The 18,974-nt window shown below is 32.0% G+C and overlaps 3 protein-coding genes across 4 annotated transcripts; 1 reads left to right on the top strand and 2 right to left on the bottom strand.

The window, feature by feature from the left end:
• The first annotated feature begins 4,274 nt into the window (after positions 1-4,274).
• On the top strand, positions 4,275-8,392 carry LOC100783604 (uncharacterized). Its single transcript, XM_003549659.5, has 6 exons — positions 4,275-4,608; positions 5,580-6,575; positions 6,695-6,865; positions 7,327-7,469; positions 7,659-7,769; positions 7,859-8,392. The coding sequence occupies exons 1-6, from the start codon at positions 4,483-4,485 to the stop codon at positions 7,935-7,937; spliced, it is 1,626 nt and encodes a 541-aa protein (XP_003549707.1). The 5' UTR covers positions 4,275-4,482; the 3' UTR covers positions 7,938-8,392.
• A 1,315-nt stretch (positions 8,393-9,707) lies between these two features.
• LOC100819771 (uncharacterized) lies at positions 9,708-12,714 on the bottom strand. The gene is made up of 5 exons (XM_003550751.5): positions 11,836-12,714; positions 10,732-11,484; positions 10,555-10,634; positions 10,250-10,321; positions 9,708-10,134 (listed from the first exon to the last, which is right to left on the bottom strand). Exons 1-5 carry the CDS (start codon positions 12,160-12,162, stop codon positions 9,894-9,896), a joined length of 1,473 nt encoding a protein of 490 aa, XP_003550799.1. The 5' UTR covers positions 12,163-12,714; the 3' UTR covers positions 9,708-9,893.
• Positions 12,715-13,961: 1,247 nt separating this feature from the next.
• On the bottom strand, positions 13,962-15,403 carry LOC100500350 (uncharacterized). 2 transcript variants are annotated; one of them, NM_001401007.1, is made up of 4 exons: positions 15,134-15,403; positions 14,815-14,888; positions 14,554-14,725; positions 13,962-14,471 (listed from the first exon to the last, which is right to left on the bottom strand). In NM_001401007.1, the coding sequence occupies exons 3-4, from the start codon at positions 14,686-14,688 to the stop codon at positions 14,310-14,312; spliced, it is 297 nt and encodes a 98-aa protein (NP_001387936.1). In that variant the 5' UTR covers positions 14,689-14,725; positions 14,815-14,888; positions 15,134-15,403; the 3' UTR covers positions 13,962-14,309. The 2 variants fall into 2 exon arrangements, with proteins under 2 accessions (NP_001387936.1, NP_001236714.2); NM_001249785.2 differs by lacking the exons at positions 14,815-14,888; positions 15,134-15,403 and having other exon boundaries at positions 14,122-14,471; positions 14,554-14,729.
• Between the last annotated feature and the right edge of the window lie 3,571 nt (positions 15,404-18,974).

Below are 18,974 nucleotides of genomic sequence, written 5' to 3'. Positions count from 1 at the left end.
AATTTTAAATACATTTTAAACAATAAAAAAATATATTAAAAAGTATGTTGTTAATATTTTTCATAAAGACATTATGTGTTTGTTGATGTCTCGTCATTTGTGTTTGTAGTTTTTTAGGCTTTGCCTTCCTCCATCCAGAAAAAAAATATTTATGTTTTTTTAAAATTATGAAAAATCTCAATTTCACTGGATTATGTTGTTATAATAATAAAAAAAATCTAGATAGAATGTCATAAAACTTGTTTATCTTATTTAATAATTTTGATTTAATATCACATAGTTTTTTTTATATAAAAAAATCTTTTAAAATTTCAATTGAATACACCTCTTTCATTATAGAGTTACTCAGATCACTCCAAATAAAATTTACATTTTTTAATTTTTAAAATTTGAGAAATATTTTTTTAGTCTTACTTTTGTTTTGTTTTGTTTCGTTTCAATTTTGTATCTTTAAGTTAAAAAAATAATTTTTGACCATTAAAATGTCTTTATAATAGATTTAATCAGTGCAACATACATAGAAATGACCTCCCTTTATTTCTTATTCTAATAAGATACACACCAGAAAAAGCACAAGGGGCACCAGACGGTGATACACGGTAAATATAGGTAGTACTATAGTAGTGGAACTACGAACTACAAAGCTTTTATTTAGTGACACAACCAAATTTTGCCCTTGCTATATAAAGTGTTCAGAAATTAAAAAGCATTCAACATTACATCATATATATGTAGGATCGTTATTCATAAGCTCCATATGCATTACATCAGCAACGGTGGTGTTGGTGGTGTGGAGGCCCTGGAGGGGGAGGTCCCGGTGGCCCAGGAGGCGGAGGAGTTGGATGAGCATACGGTGGCCCGGGTGGGCCATGGTGTTGATGAAAGCCTGGTTCGGGTGGGCCGGGATGGTGGTGTGGAGGCCCAGGAGGCGGAGGAGTTGGATAAGCATGCGGTGGGCCGGGTGGGCCGTGGTGGTGGTGTGGAGGCCCAGGAGGCGGAGGAGATGGATGAGCATGTAGTGGCGGAGCCGGTGGGCCGGGGTGGTGGTGAGGGCCTGGACCGCCTGGCGGGGGAGGATTGTGCATGTTGCTGAGAGTTGTTGAACTGAGGAATCACACACTGGGTTGCTAACCAGTAAACCTTATAAAAATATTGTTAGCAAGAAATATTTTCTTTTTGGGGTGAATGAACTTAAACCACTAATTTCGATAATAATGTACCAGAAAAGTAAAGAATCCTTCCTTCCTTATCTTTAGCAATCTACTAGTCAATAATGCCCGGGTTTTCTTTCTAGAAGTTGGATACCTAACATTCAAAACACGTGTCGATTTTTGCTTGGGCTTTAAGCCCTCCTTTACACGTAAAGAACAAAAAAAAAAAAAAACACACGTAGAATTTAAGTCGATGTTGAGAACTGCACAATATGCACTTGCAGTTTTAAGTTTTGTTTTAATACATTACAGTATAATTATTATTAAATTATTGTTTTTTGCTACTAACAAGTATTTTTGGGATCATGTTTGGTGATATGAAAGAAAAGTATATGGAACATGAATGCTATAATAGTGGGGGGCACGACACATATGTAATCAACTAGTCATTTAGAAATTATTAGTATCGTGGTCCTTTTGTAATGCTTTTGGAATCTTTTTTTTTAGAAAAGAAAAAGAAAAGCGAGTTCTGTAAGAATTCAGACCCTTACTTAAATCCGTAAAAGTCTAGAAGCGAATAAAAGGAAATTGAAGAGTGTTGGGTTGCTTTTTCTTAAAAAAAATGTAATATGATATTTTTGGGATTCTACTACCATGCATTGCAGATTTGCAGGTGCATGAATCGTGCCCCTTATTGGGCCTATTTATTTGGTCGACACGGGCTTAAATTTTTCAACTTGTTTAAGTGTTGGGTCAATCTGGAGCACTAATATTCTGAAATAAAAAGGCACCAAACTAAACCAGAAGGATGATCTACAGTAATAGTAAGATTGATTCATTCATGCGATTATAATGCGTAAGAAAAAAAAAAAGAGATTGATTCATAAATTAGGTGTTGATATTTAATTTCTTTGCTCGGTCAAAGTGATTAATAATAATAATAATAATAATAATAAATGTACAGTGAAATATAAGTGTTGAATTTTAAACGCAAAACTTAGGTCTAATTTTTTATATGTTTTGATTTCTCACGATAAAGCTCAATGACAAGCCTATCAAAGACCCAATGGGCTATACACCTTAAACGCCTGGAATGCGTAGGTCTGTTCCGATTTTTAAGCCCATGATGCATTTGAATATTTTTTTTTATTATGGGATGCATTTGAATATACCCCTCCCCTTCTTTTATTCCATTGAGAATTATTTTCGAAGAATGTATCTTATAGATAAACCGTTGAGACAGAAGTAGTGACCTAAGGATCAATTTCATTTAAACAATATTAGATGCATGCATTTTATAAGTAAAAGAATTAGAAAAACAAACGCAACTTTTTTATTTGTAAGTCACATTTTTATATACACATACTTAACTTTTTAAAGACAAAAAAAAAATGTCACCATTGAAACATTCTACCTCGTAGACCATCCTTCCAGCCTTGACCTTCCACGTACAAATTGAGCCGTGAAACATTTCATGTCAAGAAAGAACATTGGAGAAGTAAAAATATTTGAAAAAAAACAAACAGAGATGATTTAGGTTACACGTTTCTTGAATAAAAGAAAATGTGACGTTGCACCCAATTTAAATTTAAATAAAGTAACGAACAAAAGCTTTGTTTATGGTAAAAAGAAAAAGAAAAAGAAAAAGAAAAGAAGAAACGGACAAGTATTTTTATAGACAAAGTCAATGGTGAACCGTATACAACAATGTCTGTTTTACGCCAAGTGTAAGTGATAAGGCGTTTTTTTTGTCTCTAAAATGACTTAAATCTGATTGAAGTTAACAATCTGTGTTTTGATCGCTGTGGCAATTATTATGCTCTATTATCATCGATCTCTCATTATTATTGCCCACCACATATACAACCTTATTACACAAAAGAAAACAAAAAACGGAGGAGAATTTTACTTGGTATGAGCTGTTATGGATTTGGCTTTATGATTCTCTAAACTGTCTTCTGCTAATATCTTTTGGCCATTTCTATTTTCCTTTTAGTTTCAAGCCAAATATCTTCAAACTTAAAAACACCTAATCCGTTACTTTATTATTATATAACTCATTAAATGCAAATTTCTATTCACTTTTGGGAGGCTCTAAAGTCTAAACGGACAGCTAGTTGAAATTATTTTATATTAATATGTTGCTAGCATTTTTCGGTAAGAAAAAAAGGTTACTAGCATTTTTTTAATATAAAGAATTTTACATAAAAATCAATAAAATATGATATTACTATGTAATTAGATATTTGTATAAAGACCTTTAACATTGTCAATGCATTTAAATTGAACTTTTATTATTTTTGTTTTCTCATTTTAACCCAATATTATTATTATTATTATTATTATTATTATTATTATTATTATTATTATTATTATTATTATTATTATTATTATTATTATTATTATTATTATTATTATTATTCAAGTTAAATGTCAATTAGTAAAGAAAAATTTGTTTTTAATTAGACGTGTGAATTAGTTTGCTTATGATTGTTTAAGCTTAATTAATAATCTTTTGTTTTAATATTCCATACACAATCACACTAAATATTCGGAATGATGAGAAAGAGTTTTGCCTCCCACATGAAAATGTTAATTAATAAAGAAAAACATACATTCTTAACGAGACAAGTGGATTAATTTGTGCAGTGTTGATTTAAAATTAGGTTATGTTTAACAATTCCATAAATTATTTTTAGTATTTTTAAAACGTTAATTTCTAACTTTTTAATATTTTTTCATTTTTATTCTTGATTTATTTATTTATTTTATTATTTTTTTTAAATAAATTATAATTTTTTATTTTTGTATCATTTTATACTTTTCAACTATCTCAATAATTAATTTTATTAAATATTTTTAATTTAATAAATTAAGTTCTTGACAGTTAACTTTTTAGCTACTTTTATTAAAAATAACCTTAATCAATAGTTTCAAGTTAAAGTATTAGACATATCACACTTATAATTATTATTTTTTGCAATTCCGGTTTACTTCAAAGGATAATATATGCCCTTGATACATGCGAAAGATATACGTGATCTGTAAAAATTTATTATTTATTATATTCTTAAATAAAATTATTAAAAAGGAAGTGAGAAAAGAAAATGATAATATTAAAAAGACAAGCAAATATGCAAAGACTAGACGAGTGTTTGAATTGGGTGCCCCGAAAGTAGGGAAATAATTGAAAATGAAGAAAAAGCTCCAAGTTGGTATGCTTTCCATTGTCATCAAGCAATAAGCATCCACATCTTACATCTAGCTAGCAAGCTGAGCTCTCTGTGCCTCTCATCTTCTCTTCTCTTTTCATCTCTTTCCACTCCAAGTCATGGGTTCTTCCTCTAGTCGACTTGGGTCTCGCCCTTCTTCGTCTTCTAGTCACAGTCACAGGGTCAACCGCTTCAGATTATCGTCTCTTCTATGTGGCACCTCCACCTCTCGCTCCGTTCATCAGGTGCCCTTTTTTCTCACTCTTCCCCCCAAAATCCTTTCTTACACCCTATTTCCTCAATACCCATTTCGTTTTTTACGCTCACCAACAATTTTTCAATTCAAAAATTTGATTTTTCACATCTGGGATTGATCCACCTGGTCGCCCCCTTTTAATCATCGGGATGGAAATTAAGTATCTGTACCTATTGTTTTTTAAATCAGGGAGCTCTTTTTTTGGGTGTAGTTATAAAATTGGCGTGCAAATTTAGCTTTTCATAGGGGACCAAGCAATTGAGCTTGACTTATGGTTAGTTATCTTGTCAAAGTATAGGCTTTTAGGTAAGGTAATTGATTTTTTACTTTTTGGGGAATTGATTGTGGGAGATCATCTTTCATACATGTACTCATTCGCAGTTTATGGCGGTATATTCATTATCATGGTTGTTGGAGTTTTCAGAATCTGATCATTTGTCATTTGATTAATACGGTTTGACATATATGAGTTTAATCCATCAAGTTATCTCCTTACGATGCCTATGGTATGATTCTTTGTCAGAAATATGGGATTTAGCATATTGCTAGTGTTTTCCCAAGGTGATTTGATTGATTCAGTGAATGGTGAAAATATCTACTAACATCTTGAAAAATTAAAATTTCACGAGTTACAAGATTTTGAATCCAACTCTTTCTCCATTCACTGGCAACTGGCAAATACTGGCACTCCTTTACTTTCTATTGATTCAGAGGCATGTTGGTCGATATTAATTTGTGCATCTCAGCATCTATACAATGATGGATTTCAAAGATCATGTTTGTTCTTAACTTTTTGACTACTCTCGTGAGGAAAACATAACTTATTAGTATGGTTTGAAATTTTATGCACTAGCCTTGTAGACTCAACTGGTCTCACACGCTACAATTTGGGGATGACTGTTAAATAAATGCTAAGAGTGATTGATACAGGAAGTGACCGTTCTTATATTGTGTTTTTAGATGGAAGAACTTTCAGCTGAACTTCGGGTTGATTCAGCAAGGGATTTTGATGGTGAAATTCAGAAAGACACTGAGGAATCGTCTTTATCATATACAGAAGCTAGAATTAGCTCCAGTCGCCCTGCTGAAACTGCAACCCTATCTGATATGAGAACTGAGTTCCATGGGAATACTAGTGTTGAAGGTTCTTCTAGAAACGTTGCAACAAATAGTCAGAGGAACTGCTTGTCTGAACATGAGGAGCTTGTCCCTCCTTATCAGGTAAGTGCTGGTCATACTGGTCATGAATCATATAGTGATAGTAGCAACACAGCTAGTACTTCATTTGTAGAACAGCAGTCTTCAGATCCAGTCTCTGTAAATGTTTCTGCTAACAAGGATTTAGTCAATGATGTTAATAATCCAGTGGTTAGTGATGTCTCTCAAGTTTCTCATGAGACAATGCGTCCAAGAAGTTCAACCCCTCAAGAGCATGGGAATTTTGGTTCTGGTGAAATTTCTGTTGAGAATCACACTAGTGCATTCATATCTATTCAGAATTCTTCCAGCCCTGTTGCTCAAGTTTCCAACTTAGCAGCAACCTCTCAATTGCCAGAAGATGAACCTCGTCGTGAGACAATACCTTCGGGTTTAGGTATTCTTGTGTCCAATCGGGAAAGAGGGCCGGGAAATGATAGTGTGCTTCAAGTTGATGTGGTCACTATATCTTCCAACATTTTGTCTGGTAGCAGTGCTGATGCCAATGATAATGATGCCAGAAGGAATGGTAGAAGATTATTTTGGGATGCTTTTTCACGACGTAGTTCTAGAAGGCTTGGTGATTCTCCTACCATTGTCTTCTCTGCTGGGGGTGCTGATGATTCTGGATCTCAAGATCGATGGCTAGTTGATTTTGGTGGTGATTTGTCAAATGATGGGGTTGGAGGTGCTTCCGGATATACGGGTAGTAGAATTCACAGATTGAATGAACGAAGAATGCAACACTCAAGATCTGAGGTGATTTTGAAAATTTGGAGCATAGAATGCCTCAAATTGCTTAAATCACCTACTTGGATTTGTTAACTGGGTTTGTGATCCCTTTCATCTTATTTATGCTGTTTAATTACTTTTTATAGATCTGGGAAAGGCTTCGTGGTGGCTTTGATGAGATTGGTCGGTGGAATTCATGTCCACTAGGACTCCATGCAGATGGCATGTGCTCATGTGAGTCTTCCCCAATGGCTGAGGAATCTAGCACTCAAGCAAGTATTTCAAGAATCATCATGCTGGCTGAGGCTTTGTTTGAGGTTTTAACCTTCTCTCATACTTACTGTTTGCTGTTAGCTTTAATTCAATTTATCTGTCCACCATTTTTTCCTGCATTATTTAAATTCTACCCATCTTGATTTTTTGCTTTATATTTTTTGAGCATTTAATTTAAACCTGATTCTTGCTGAGTTTCAGTTGGTGATATCTAATTATGATACCGTTGACAGGGTAGTGTGCTTATTGGATAAAAGCATTCTGAGTGCACATGCTTTGATGCATTTGTTTTTCATCTTTTCTAGACTCTAGAATGTCATGTCTCCTGATAATTGAGATTATCTAATTTTCAATTTTGTCATTAAGTTAGGCCATTTTTTTAAATAATCTTGGACTGCCTTTGTCGTTCAACTTCTTTGTAGGGAAAGAAAAGAAGAATAGCTTCTTATTCCTTATTGTGAATGTTTTGGAGTGTTAAGATGTCATCTAGTGTTTTGGACTGCAGGTTTTAGATGAAATTCATCGACAACCTGGATCACTGTCTCTATCCATGGTATCTCTCCCTGCACCTGAATCAGTTGTTGATTCACTCCCTCTGAAATCTCACAAAAAGGTTGATGTAGCTCATGGAGGCAATGATGCTGAACAGTAAGTCTCCTAATCCCAATTATCTTAAGCAAATATGTGGGCATAAATAATGTCATTGAATGTGTCAGTGTGGTTATGATAGTTTGTTAGGCCATGAATACTTACATGAGAATTTCTATTTTTTTATTTACTTTTATGTCTGTTCAAAATTATTATTTCTCCCAATATTAAAAATTATGAATTTGGTAGATGTTACATATGTCTGGCGGATTATGAAGAAGGGGACCAAATAAGAGTTCTTCCTTGCTTCCACGAGTATCACATGTCATGTGTCGATAAATGGCTTAAAGAAATACATGGGTATTGTCATCTTTTATCATTCTTTTCGTATTTACCTGTTTTCATTTTATAATAAAAAATAACTTACTCAGCTTCCCTCTTTTTTACAGTGTATGTCCTCTGTGTCGCGGCAATGTCTGTGGAGGGTTCACAGAGTCTTCTGCCAACTCAGAAGTGCAGTCTCATTGACATTGTACATAGAATGTAAATATTAAAATTTAGACTAAGCTTCCATTTGGGTCCTCTGAAGATACACTTGACATCAAATTGGTCTTTCAAATATGTGTCATGAAAATGGTTCAAGCAATTGTCACATACCAACTTGATCAAAAGACTGTTTTGATGTCACCAAAATTCTTTGAAGGACTAATTTGACATCCGTACATCACAGATCTTTAAGAGACTAAATTGATATGAAGTGTATCTTTGAATTGCCAAAAATGATGGTCTCAAATATATTCGACCCACGACAATGATATGCATATAACAGCTATTTAGAGTCCGGTGTACAAAGTGAGATTTTGTATCCGAAATTTATGATGCTTCTGTAGTCCTATTTCCTAGCACAAATATGGGATAAATATTCATTTTAGTCCTGAATGTTAAAGCTTGGTCCCTAATAATATTCCATGGCAGCTAATTAATATTGTGACGATCCAGCTTCTTCTTCTTTTTTTTTCATTAATGGAACGGGAGGAAGCAAGAGGGAATGGACTACAATTGAAAATTAAAGAATGGAGCGAAGTTGCCATTTCCTTTATTTAGAATATTAGTAAAGAAATAGAAGAAACCTTTATTATTTTTAACTTTTCCCTCATTCTATCCCACCATTAGAAAAAAAAATGGGCTCTTTGAGGGAAATAAATTATTTTTGAGTTCTGTTCCCCCTTAAGGCAAAATATCTAATGTACTCTTACGTTATAAATCAAATTAGAATATGCGCGAATATTAATTAATCAATTATTTTCTTTAGTCTTTGTAAATATGCATTTCACATACTATTTTTGTAATTGGTTAAAAATTCTTTCAACCATCTTAAAATACCTTCTTTTTATCCTTATTTATATACTTGATTTTAATAATTTTCCTATCTCTTTTAATCTATTTTTTGTGTATTTCAGTAGTTTTTTTTAAAAAAAATTGTCAATAACTAAAAAAATCTTATATTAAAGTTTAAATGCTTCATTGTAAATAAAAACTATAAGTTTTATATTCCAAGATATTTGTTTATTCAAAAATTTAATTATATAAAAATATTATCTTATATAATACACAAGTTAACATACTAGTATGTTACGTACTTTGAGTGTTTTAGAAGTTTGAAAGGGACCGAGTTTTACCGTGATTTAATATTTTTTTTACGAAAAAATTGTTTCAAATAAAAAAATCATATTTGGTTTTGTCACCGAAGATTTTGAATGAAAAAAAAATTAAATCAAAGATTTTGACTTGGTTTTCCACAAATTCTGAAACCGTTTTTAGTATTTCTATTTCACTCATTTTTTTAGATGCTTATTTCACTCATTTACTTGTTCAAATAATTATCTTTTTGTGAACTTTAACGTGTCATTATAATATATGCCAGCGCCCTAATTCTATGCTGTATCTCATTCTTTTTCCTCCTCCCCTCTTGTTCTTCCTTCTCCTCCATTTTATGTTCTGTTTACCAAAATTTATTTTATAAGAGTCTCTGTTATATTTATCTTGAAAACATTTTACACTCAAAAAGTTAATATTATGTGACTAATAAATCTTTGAAGACAACGTTGTCAGATCCCTTAAGCTGGAAATTCTTATAGTCGTTTTCTTCTAATTTTTCCAACAAAAATCCTTGTCCACTTGAAATCTTTTCTCTATTTCATTTCTGTTTCCTCATTATTCGTGAATCCGTGATCCAAACACTGCAAAGTATAAGGAAACATCAAATAATAATTGTATGTTTGAATGGGCACCATTTTGTAAGGGAAAAAAAACTGAACTTATAATAATAATAATAACAATAGAAATATTGATATCCTGGTTGAGTAGGATTATCGATAATTGAGACAGTAATTACAAGTCTTGTTTTCTGGCTCAGCAATACAACGGATACTGTACGGATGAGTTTCCTAGAGAGGAAGCTGATCCAGACACCTTAAAGTTAAACTAAGCGTAACCATGAGAAAATGGATTAATGTTACTGCTACGAACTGAATTATTATCACGATGACCAAAAAGATTTGGATGAATGTTTTCGTCACCGTCAAATGTTGTTGTTGTCCAACGCCTAGAGTTGCTTTGTTTTTCTCTAGCAATGTTGCGCCTGTTCTCCATTTCCGCAACATGGTCCTTGAACTCTTTCTTCACCACATCCAGCACAACATCACCGTATCGGTCACACCATGATCTTCATTATTCATACAAATAGATACACCAAAAAAGCGTTATTTCGAAATTACATTAAAACAAGTTATCCAAAGTTGAAATTACATATTATGAAAGGCTTATGTATGTTGACTCACTTGGGAAAGTAATTTTTCAACTCAGCCTTGTCCACTGGAATTCTTGTAGAAATTGCTTCAATCTGATCATTCCTGTTCGTACAGAAAAGCAAGCAACTAGTATCAAATTTTCAAATGCAATATATGATAGGGAGATATAAGGTGGCTTGGGCTTAGATGATTAAGTAAGAAGGGAAGAGGAAAAAAGTTGCATTTTGATCCTTTTTGTTGACAAAATTAATATTTGCGGATAAAAGAAATATATATGATATGATAGAACAAAATAACCAAGAAAAATGACATATATATGATGAGAAAATACTTACGAAAATTTAAGATTTGGGTTTGTGCTGCTCAGTTCTGTCTGGATTCTTGACAACTCCTTCTTTATCTTGTCTCCCAAAACCTATTTATGGTGCACATAAATTTAGCCTAACGTGTCCAAAATTAGCTTCAATAAGGAAATGAGATTCATAGATTGAAAGGGATGGAGGATATAAAACCTTATCAATAAAAAAATCAGATGGGGAACCATCAGAATGCAACTTCTTCTTTATTAACTTAGTGTCTGGTCCCTCCCCAAGTGTCTTTGCTAAGGAACCCGAATAGGCCTCCTCACTCTCATTAAGAGGCAAAGGAGCTGTCTCTTCTTCTGATTCATTTCTCCTCCATTTCTTGAACCCTTCAAATCCCCATTGCTTTTTACCTGATTTCCCCGATCTTTGATCTTGTTCAGGACCACCACTTTGCTCCTTATGAAACAAAGTTCTAAATGGTTTCCTCTTCAACTTGTCCAAACCGCCACTCTCCTTCACTGGTTCTGGAGGCACACTTTCCTCCATAAGAATTGACTTTCCTTCACTTTGTTTTTCCTTTGTCTGAGCATCCCAGAAGGGGTTTTCCCTTGATTCATTGTTGGCAGACAAAGAAGGTGAGTCAAACATGCTCTTTTCTTCCCCATTTTTCCCACCTTTGCCAAAGCCAAATACCAAGGCTGCTCCTTTAATCTGCTTCATGGCTGATCCCTGATTGGACTTGCTCTTACTACCCAAATTCTCTTTGTTCACCCAGCACTTCTCATCCTTCAAATCAATCACTGACCACTCTTCCTCTGAATTCTCTTTTGAGTCCTTAGGCCTTGCCACGATCACATCCCTAGCTTCAATCTGAGCCCCCTGTGCTGCCAGTCTCTGGAGTAATGGCCTCTTAGAAGAATGGTACTCTTCTTCAGAAATGCACTTGGCATAGAGAAGTTCCTGGTAACAAGAAAAACGTGTGTTTGAAATTTGAATAGGCAGTTGCAAAATTGATTTTAAATGAAATTGATTTGAATTCAAATTAACATGATTTATGTTTGAATGTTTTAAGCCGTACTAAAAATCAGTATAAAATCTTATCTAACACTAAAACTAAATAGAATTGCTCCAGCCCAAAATAAATTCTGGATCTAGAATCAATTCCTTGGCATAAAACCAAGTATGTAAACATTTATCTAAAAAGCTGATATTTAAATGTGGATCCTGAATCATCCAACATGAATCCAAGCATGCTAAGAATCACACAAAGATTCACTTTTTACATGAAAATTAGAACTTGTTGACACTGACCTGGAGAAACAGAAGCTTATCTCTTAATATAACGGGGTGTTCTTGTTCTGGAGGAGAAGCAATGAGGGTGTCTAGCAAGTGGGTTCTGAAGGCCGAAACTTCAGATTCAGCGACGATGCCTTCTTTGTGGAGACCCATCAAGTTCAGCACCTGGTGGAAAGAGTCTTGCTGCCATTTAAGGTTGTCGGATTGCAGTTTCGACAATTTGTGTTCCGCCGCAGGTAACGGTCGTTTCTTGAAGCTGAAAGGAAGAATGGTCTTGCACAGAGAGGTGAGTGAGTCATGGAGGGTTGAGTAGTACGTGGGGGTGTAGTAGGAGTACACCATTCTCGAGTGTTCAAGTTAGATGAAGAAGGTGTTTCTCGACAACGAATGCGGCTTTTGTGACAAAACTCAAAAGGCCTAATGATGTTTTTTTTGTGAGAGTTGAAGATGGTGTCGGGAATTATGTGTGTGTTTTCAGATTTTGAATCTTGGGGGTATTGCTCTAAAGGCTAAACAGTCACTTCACGTTGGAAAACTAGCCGTTGAGTGTGGGGTGAAGAAAAACCAAACGTCGTCGTTTTCATTCATTTTACATTATTGTCACCAACGGATGAAATTGCTGAGATGTTTTTCTTTGTACTGGAAGTACTTTGTTCGATACCTTTAGGATTTACATATTGTTAAGTGAGATACATCAACCAGTATTTTAAACAAAACCATGTCTTTAGATAAATTTCTTTTTGGAAAATTTACAAAAGACTAACAAGGATTCATGTGTAGAAAGAAAATTCGCTAACCATAAATAATCATACAAGAACTATAAAAAGATATGTTAGGTTGATTTAATGGTAAAAGAATAATAAAAAATGAGAGATAAGTAGATTTAAAATCTTCTGCTAACAAAAATTAATAATATTAACAATTAACACTTGTTGATAAAAAGAAAAATACAAGAATTATAAAAGACTTGTTTTAAATGTTATTTTTTTATATTTAAAAGACTCTATTAATAGGAAAAATTAAAATATTGAATAAACTTAACCATAGAAAAATTATTTACCACTAAAAAAGCAATGACTAAAAATTACTAAAATTCTTAAAAGATTCATTTTTATTATTTTATTTTATTTTTAAAACAAGGAGAAAAAAAGGAAACAAATCAAAAATAATGTGATAGTTATATAAAGTTTAAAGTGTTAAAATCGTTCGATGAAAAATGAAATATCATATATCCGTGAAAAACAAATCAAAAGGAAACAAAAGTTTTACTAATAATTGTTTAAAATTAGTTCGATGGAAAATGAAATATCATATATCCATGAAACTTTTGTATTGTGATAGTTATATAAACTTTAAAGTGTTAAAATAGTTGAAATTGAGTTGTTGGTTGAAATGATGTGAATTTTAAACTTGAATTGGGAGTGATTTGAAGAAATTAAAAATAATAATAATAATAACGAGCTTAAAGTTGACTTGGAACTAAAATCTAAGTCCAGGAAGGAATATGGACCATTGATCCTATACAATTTTCAAATAGGCGTGGTGATCTCAGTTTATGTAATTTCATGCGAAGTTTATAGAGACATTTTTATAATAGAATTTGTAACATGTAATTTATTATTATTTAACATTTGTTTTCATATTTAAAAAATAAAAATATTTAAAATCTTATGTAGCATCTAGCACGGTTCAATAAAAATTAACCAAGAAGTCCATAGCATAGAGTACAAATCAAAGAAGATTTCAGCTTAACAAAATCTACAATGAAACAAAACAATTCCTATTGGTGGCAATTCTATACCGGACAGAATCATATGGCAGCACACTTGTGATGGAGTGAGGCACAGGGTCTTAGCCATGTAAATGAAACATACAGAGTTTGCATCGAAAATTTTCAAATTTACATGGGTGATATGGAAGAGATAGAATAATTAGGTTTTCTTCAATAAAGAATTCCCACTGGAGCAGATGCTTGCTACTGCCAGCAATTTGTTCAATTAGTGCACAAACACAAGTTTTATGGAAACCCGCTGAGACTAATTGGTTCGAATCAAATTTTGATGCTTCAGTTAAAAGAGGTGTAGGTACTAAATTTATTCCAATATGCTATGATCCTCTAATAGCAGAAATTATGTCCTTCAAATGGAGTATTCACAGTTGCTGCACAAATGTGTTTTGATCAGACTGTCTTAACTCCTCAATCACCACCAGATCTTGTCTTTAATTTCAGTCTGATTCACTTTAAAAAAAAAAAAAAAGGATCTGCAAAATGGACAATAGGATTCATTTTTTTTCCAAGCATTTGGACGGATCAAACTTGATTTGGTCCTCAATCGACAAAAAGATCAAAGGATGTTTAGTTTTCACATATCTCTGTTTCTTTTGACTAATGAAAATAAATAATTTCGTTACAGAACAAGAAAAAAGAATAAAAGGCCAGTTACTGTTCTAGGATTTATCATTTTGATCTTCTTCTAGATTCCCTAAGACTAAGATCTGAGTTGGCGCCACAAACCATGAAAAAGGCCTTTTCTTTTGTGGCTTTCTGATTTGATATGTGCCATGAACTTCTGATCAAGTCTCCGTTTGGCTTCGCGTGCCGCTCCTCCGAGATTTTCATCTGGGTATGCCCGATTTAACATGCTTCTTTCCTGATTTCATTAAAATAATAACGCATCCCCATTATAGACAGAGAGAGAAATTAAAGTGGACGAAAGAGGAAGGTAAAGGTACCAGTAAAGAGGAAGAGGATTGGAGGTTCCTGGTAGTATACAAACAGAAAGAGCGGTTGCTGGTGGAATCATCACCAGCACTGTTATGCAAGCGTCTCCTTCGAGCACATTCAACTCCCGGAAGCATCCCAGACATGGTCTTTGATTTGGTACAACGATGTCAATCAACTTGTCTATATGAGATGGAACTATGAAATATTAATATTAATGAAAGGAGGAGCAACCGAACAAGACCAAAAGTTTCGACTTTCGAGGAACCCACCTAGCACCATCCACGAGCTTTCCTTTCGACAACAATTCTATTCTATTTTATTCACGTTTACCTCCCAGGTCAGCCTGTCAAAACAATGGAATAATTAAATAATAATCAATTACTATCAGAGTATATTGTATATCACAAATAATGCACATAATTTTAATATCAGTTTATTAGTTAGTAAGTGGTTAGTCCAAATATAACTGAAATTAATCTTCTTTACATATTCCGCATTAGTATCACGATCATAACGTAGATTTTGTTGTTGTTGTGAAAGTGTAATATATGTATGAATAGTAAAAAGGTACCAAAACTCCAGAAGTACCGATATAACAGTTCAAACAAAGCGTAGGTAGTGGTGCCAATTAATTCAGCCTGATATCAAATGGTTAGAGAATATTTAAGCCTGCAAAAAGTCGAGCATATTTAGTGACAATTCTTCGTGTTGGTGGTTCCTATACCAAGTTCCTGCAAAAAGATAAGATTTTCACGGGTGAAAGATCAGATCTCGTAAAAGAACTCTCCATATTTCAATTTTTTTGATAAAGAAATGTGAGGGAAATATTTGAAAGAAAAAAAAAAGAAATGAAATCCCAAAAAGTACTTAAAAAATAAAAAAATAACATATACTCTTAAAATAAAAAATGAAAGGGATCTTAAGGGTTAAGATTCCAAAATAAGATTTAGAATGGCTGAAGCTATAAATATACCAGCGGTATATGCACCAACTCCTACTGACCAAGCATTGATCCTCACATGATACGTGTCCTGTTCCTGCCATCTATTTATATCCACCCGAAGTTTACTTCTTACTGTCCCTTGAAAATATTAAGACAATAAAATGACGACATTTTGAATGAATTGAATGAACAATTTTAAAAAGGACAACAAAAAATCAGATCCATATCCACTCCGAAACAGGAAACACAACTACCAGACCCACCACAAATAAACTCAAATATAGGAACGGTTTGCATCTATCTTGATTTTTAGTTAGTTGTAAATGTAAAATTAATATTAGTCCTTAGAAATTAAACTCAAATAATTATTTGGGACTAAAAAAGTTGAAATAAAATAACTAGTATTTAATTTATATCTTCTAAAATTAATGCAATAATGTTGCCAGTTAGAATTAAATATTGTCTACTTAATACTGTAAACATATTAATGGTTACTCGTTTTGCCCAATTATAATCTAAAACCACATGCTTCGAGTGGAACGGATTGGGTTAAGATGCGATTAACGTGAAATTGGTTTATACTGTCGTGTTTCCTAAACAATCTTAAGAAAACAAAATAAAATGGAAAGTTTGAGAATATGAAGATTAAAACTAGGGAAATCAGAATAAGTTATATCCGCTGGCCAACTCTTTTAGCACTTTTCTTCTTTTTGCAGGGTGGACAAAGATTAGAGACTTTTAATTCATTAATTTGTTTTTTTACGTGTATCGCATAATTCACAGGAACATGTTAGGCTTGGGTTGGATTGAGTGGGGTGGAACCAATCCACTAGGAATATGTTTCAAATAAAAAAAGTTTTATTAGGAATGATTTAAATGATAAATAATGTTTGTATAAATTTATCTTAAATTATTTTAGTTATATATATATATATATATATATATATATATATATATATATATATATATATATATATATATATATATATATATTCAGTTATTTTTAGTGGGTTAGTGCACTAATCCATTTACGTTTAATTATCTTCTTATTTTTTCCAACCTACTAATTCATCACAAAATAAATAAGTTAAGGACCTCTTTTTTTAAAAAAAATTATTCATTAGCATTTTTTATTTCAAGAAGTTATTTTCTATTTTCCTTCTGATTAAAAAATACCACGTTATTTTTATTCTGTTATTTGTTTTCAAAAGTTTGTAAAAAATGAAAATAAACTTTTTATCATTTTTCTGTTGTGATTTCTTATTTTCACTATTTTCCATAAAAAATTAAGAATCAGAACATAAAAATAAAAATATTTCCTCAAATCACACAAAATTTCAACTCTCTTTATAAAAATTGATTAACTCGCCCCACTTCATTATTGACCAATCAATAATAGGGGAAAATATCTCACTCTGTCACCCCTAAGTAAAACTAGTTACGTAGTCAATGATTCAACTCTCTTTTATCTAGCTTAAAAAAAACTCTTTTTTATCTAGTTATGTTGCAAATTGCAATCAAGTAGAGGATAAATCAGAAATTTCTCGTAACTTTTACAAATATCAAAACAACTTTTAAAAAAGTCATTGCGTCAACGTACCTCGTGTATTTACAGATGAAAGGTAAATATAACCTATATATATGATTATATATAAAAAGACTATTCAACTTTTCTGTCTAGAAAATTCTATTTTTAACGACACAAAAAAAGAAAGAAAACTATTTAATGTCAACGGGAATGGTTCTAATCTAAGTTGAGTGAAACATCCAAACAATTAAGCTCAGCCTTGAATCAAGCTATCCATCGAAATTAGGCCTAATCCAAACCCAATAATTCTTAGCTGGGCTTCATTGTAAATACTCCCATGGGTATTACTATTAGCACCACAAATTGACTATTGACATTCCTCATTTTTTGAAATCATTTTTTTTGTGAAAAAAAATATCCCTGAGGCTAAACACCCAATAGCACAGAGGAAATGAGTTTTCGTTTTGTGTGTCCATCATATGCACAATAGGGTTTTGTTTCTGTTGAGCACCAAGATACATAACTAAAACTTATCTTTCGTTGTGTAATTGGGGAAAATTGTAATTGTATGTGTGTGTGGGGAGCCAGAATATCGAAGGAATCAAACAAAAATCATCATTGATACAAAAAATGTGACATTCATTAACAAAATACGACAATAAAATACAAAATATCAAATAAAAATACATAAACAAAATAAAAATACGTATAAAACATAAATCGTCGTAAAGTCTTCTTCCTCTGTTGTGTGCATACCGTCTCCTATGCACGCTCAATACATACTCTATACCCTCATGAGGCCTAGTCTCAGAGGTCACTTTCCTCAAATCCAAGAGTAATGTGAATATTTTCAACACCACCTAAATAAAAAGTCTTCGCGTTTTTTTGTCAATTATTCCTTCTTGTTATTCAATATATCTTTTCAAGTAATTTACTTTTTTGCTCTTCTACTATTTTCATTTACATTATAACAATTTTTTTTTACCTTTTCACCTTTAAATTTTAGGTCGTTTGCAATTTTTTTTGGCAAGTTTACTTTACATTTAAAGATAGTTTTAATTTTTTGCATTTTTTCAAAAAAAAATAATCCAATACTCTTCTTTTTTTTATTTTTTGTTATATTCCTTTCGCCCATTTTACAATTTTTACTTAAAAATGTTCTCATCTTCATTCATGCATTGATTTTCTACAGTTCATTTATCAAACATTTTGTATATCTCTCCTTTTTATCAAACATTTTTTACTTTTCTTCAAGTTATTATAGTTTATATGAAAACACAATCAAGTTATATTAATAACTTTAAAAGTTTTAAGAATTTTTGAATTTTTTAGTTCAATTTACAATAGGGTAAAATCAAATGTTTTTCTGTACAAGTTTGCATACTTATTGAAACCACAAAGTTCAGATTATCAAGTTTAATTTTAACAAATCGAGTTCTGGATCTTACTTACTATTCAAAGTTTTAATCAAATTTATTGAATTAAGAATTTGACTCAACTCTCACCGTGACTATGATTGCGAGACAACTCCTCCCATAAACATTTTTTTTTACGTAATCCGATAGACATTGTTGATTTAAAAGAAGAAAAAAAAACTTACAATTAATTCTATAATTCTAAATCATCCCGTGTAAAAATATATTTTCTCTATTGTAAAATGATTATCGTCCTAATTTATTTTATATAAATCAAGAAAAAATAGATAAAAAAGAATAATAATTTTACAAAATTAATCTTATATTATCATTAATTCATTTATAATTTTTTTTATTTATCCTAAATATTATAAGAAATATAAATAGAAAAAAAATTAATCTATATTAAAAAGGTAAAGTTACAGTTATTTTACGATATTTTTTTTATCTTGCAGGAAAACTAAAACAAGTTATTTGTTTCAAAATTTAACTTAATCCAAACACACAAAACTCAATAAATTTTCATCATCAACAAATATTGTC

This window comes from Glycine max, chromosome 17 (genome assembly GCF_000004515.6).
Source record: "Glycine max cultivar Williams 82 chromosome 17, Glycine_max_v4.0, whole genome shotgun sequence".
NCBI lineage: Eukaryota > Viridiplantae > Streptophyta > Magnoliopsida > Fabales > Fabaceae > Glycine > Glycine max.
This window is presented reverse-complemented; position numbering and strand designations above follow the sequence as displayed.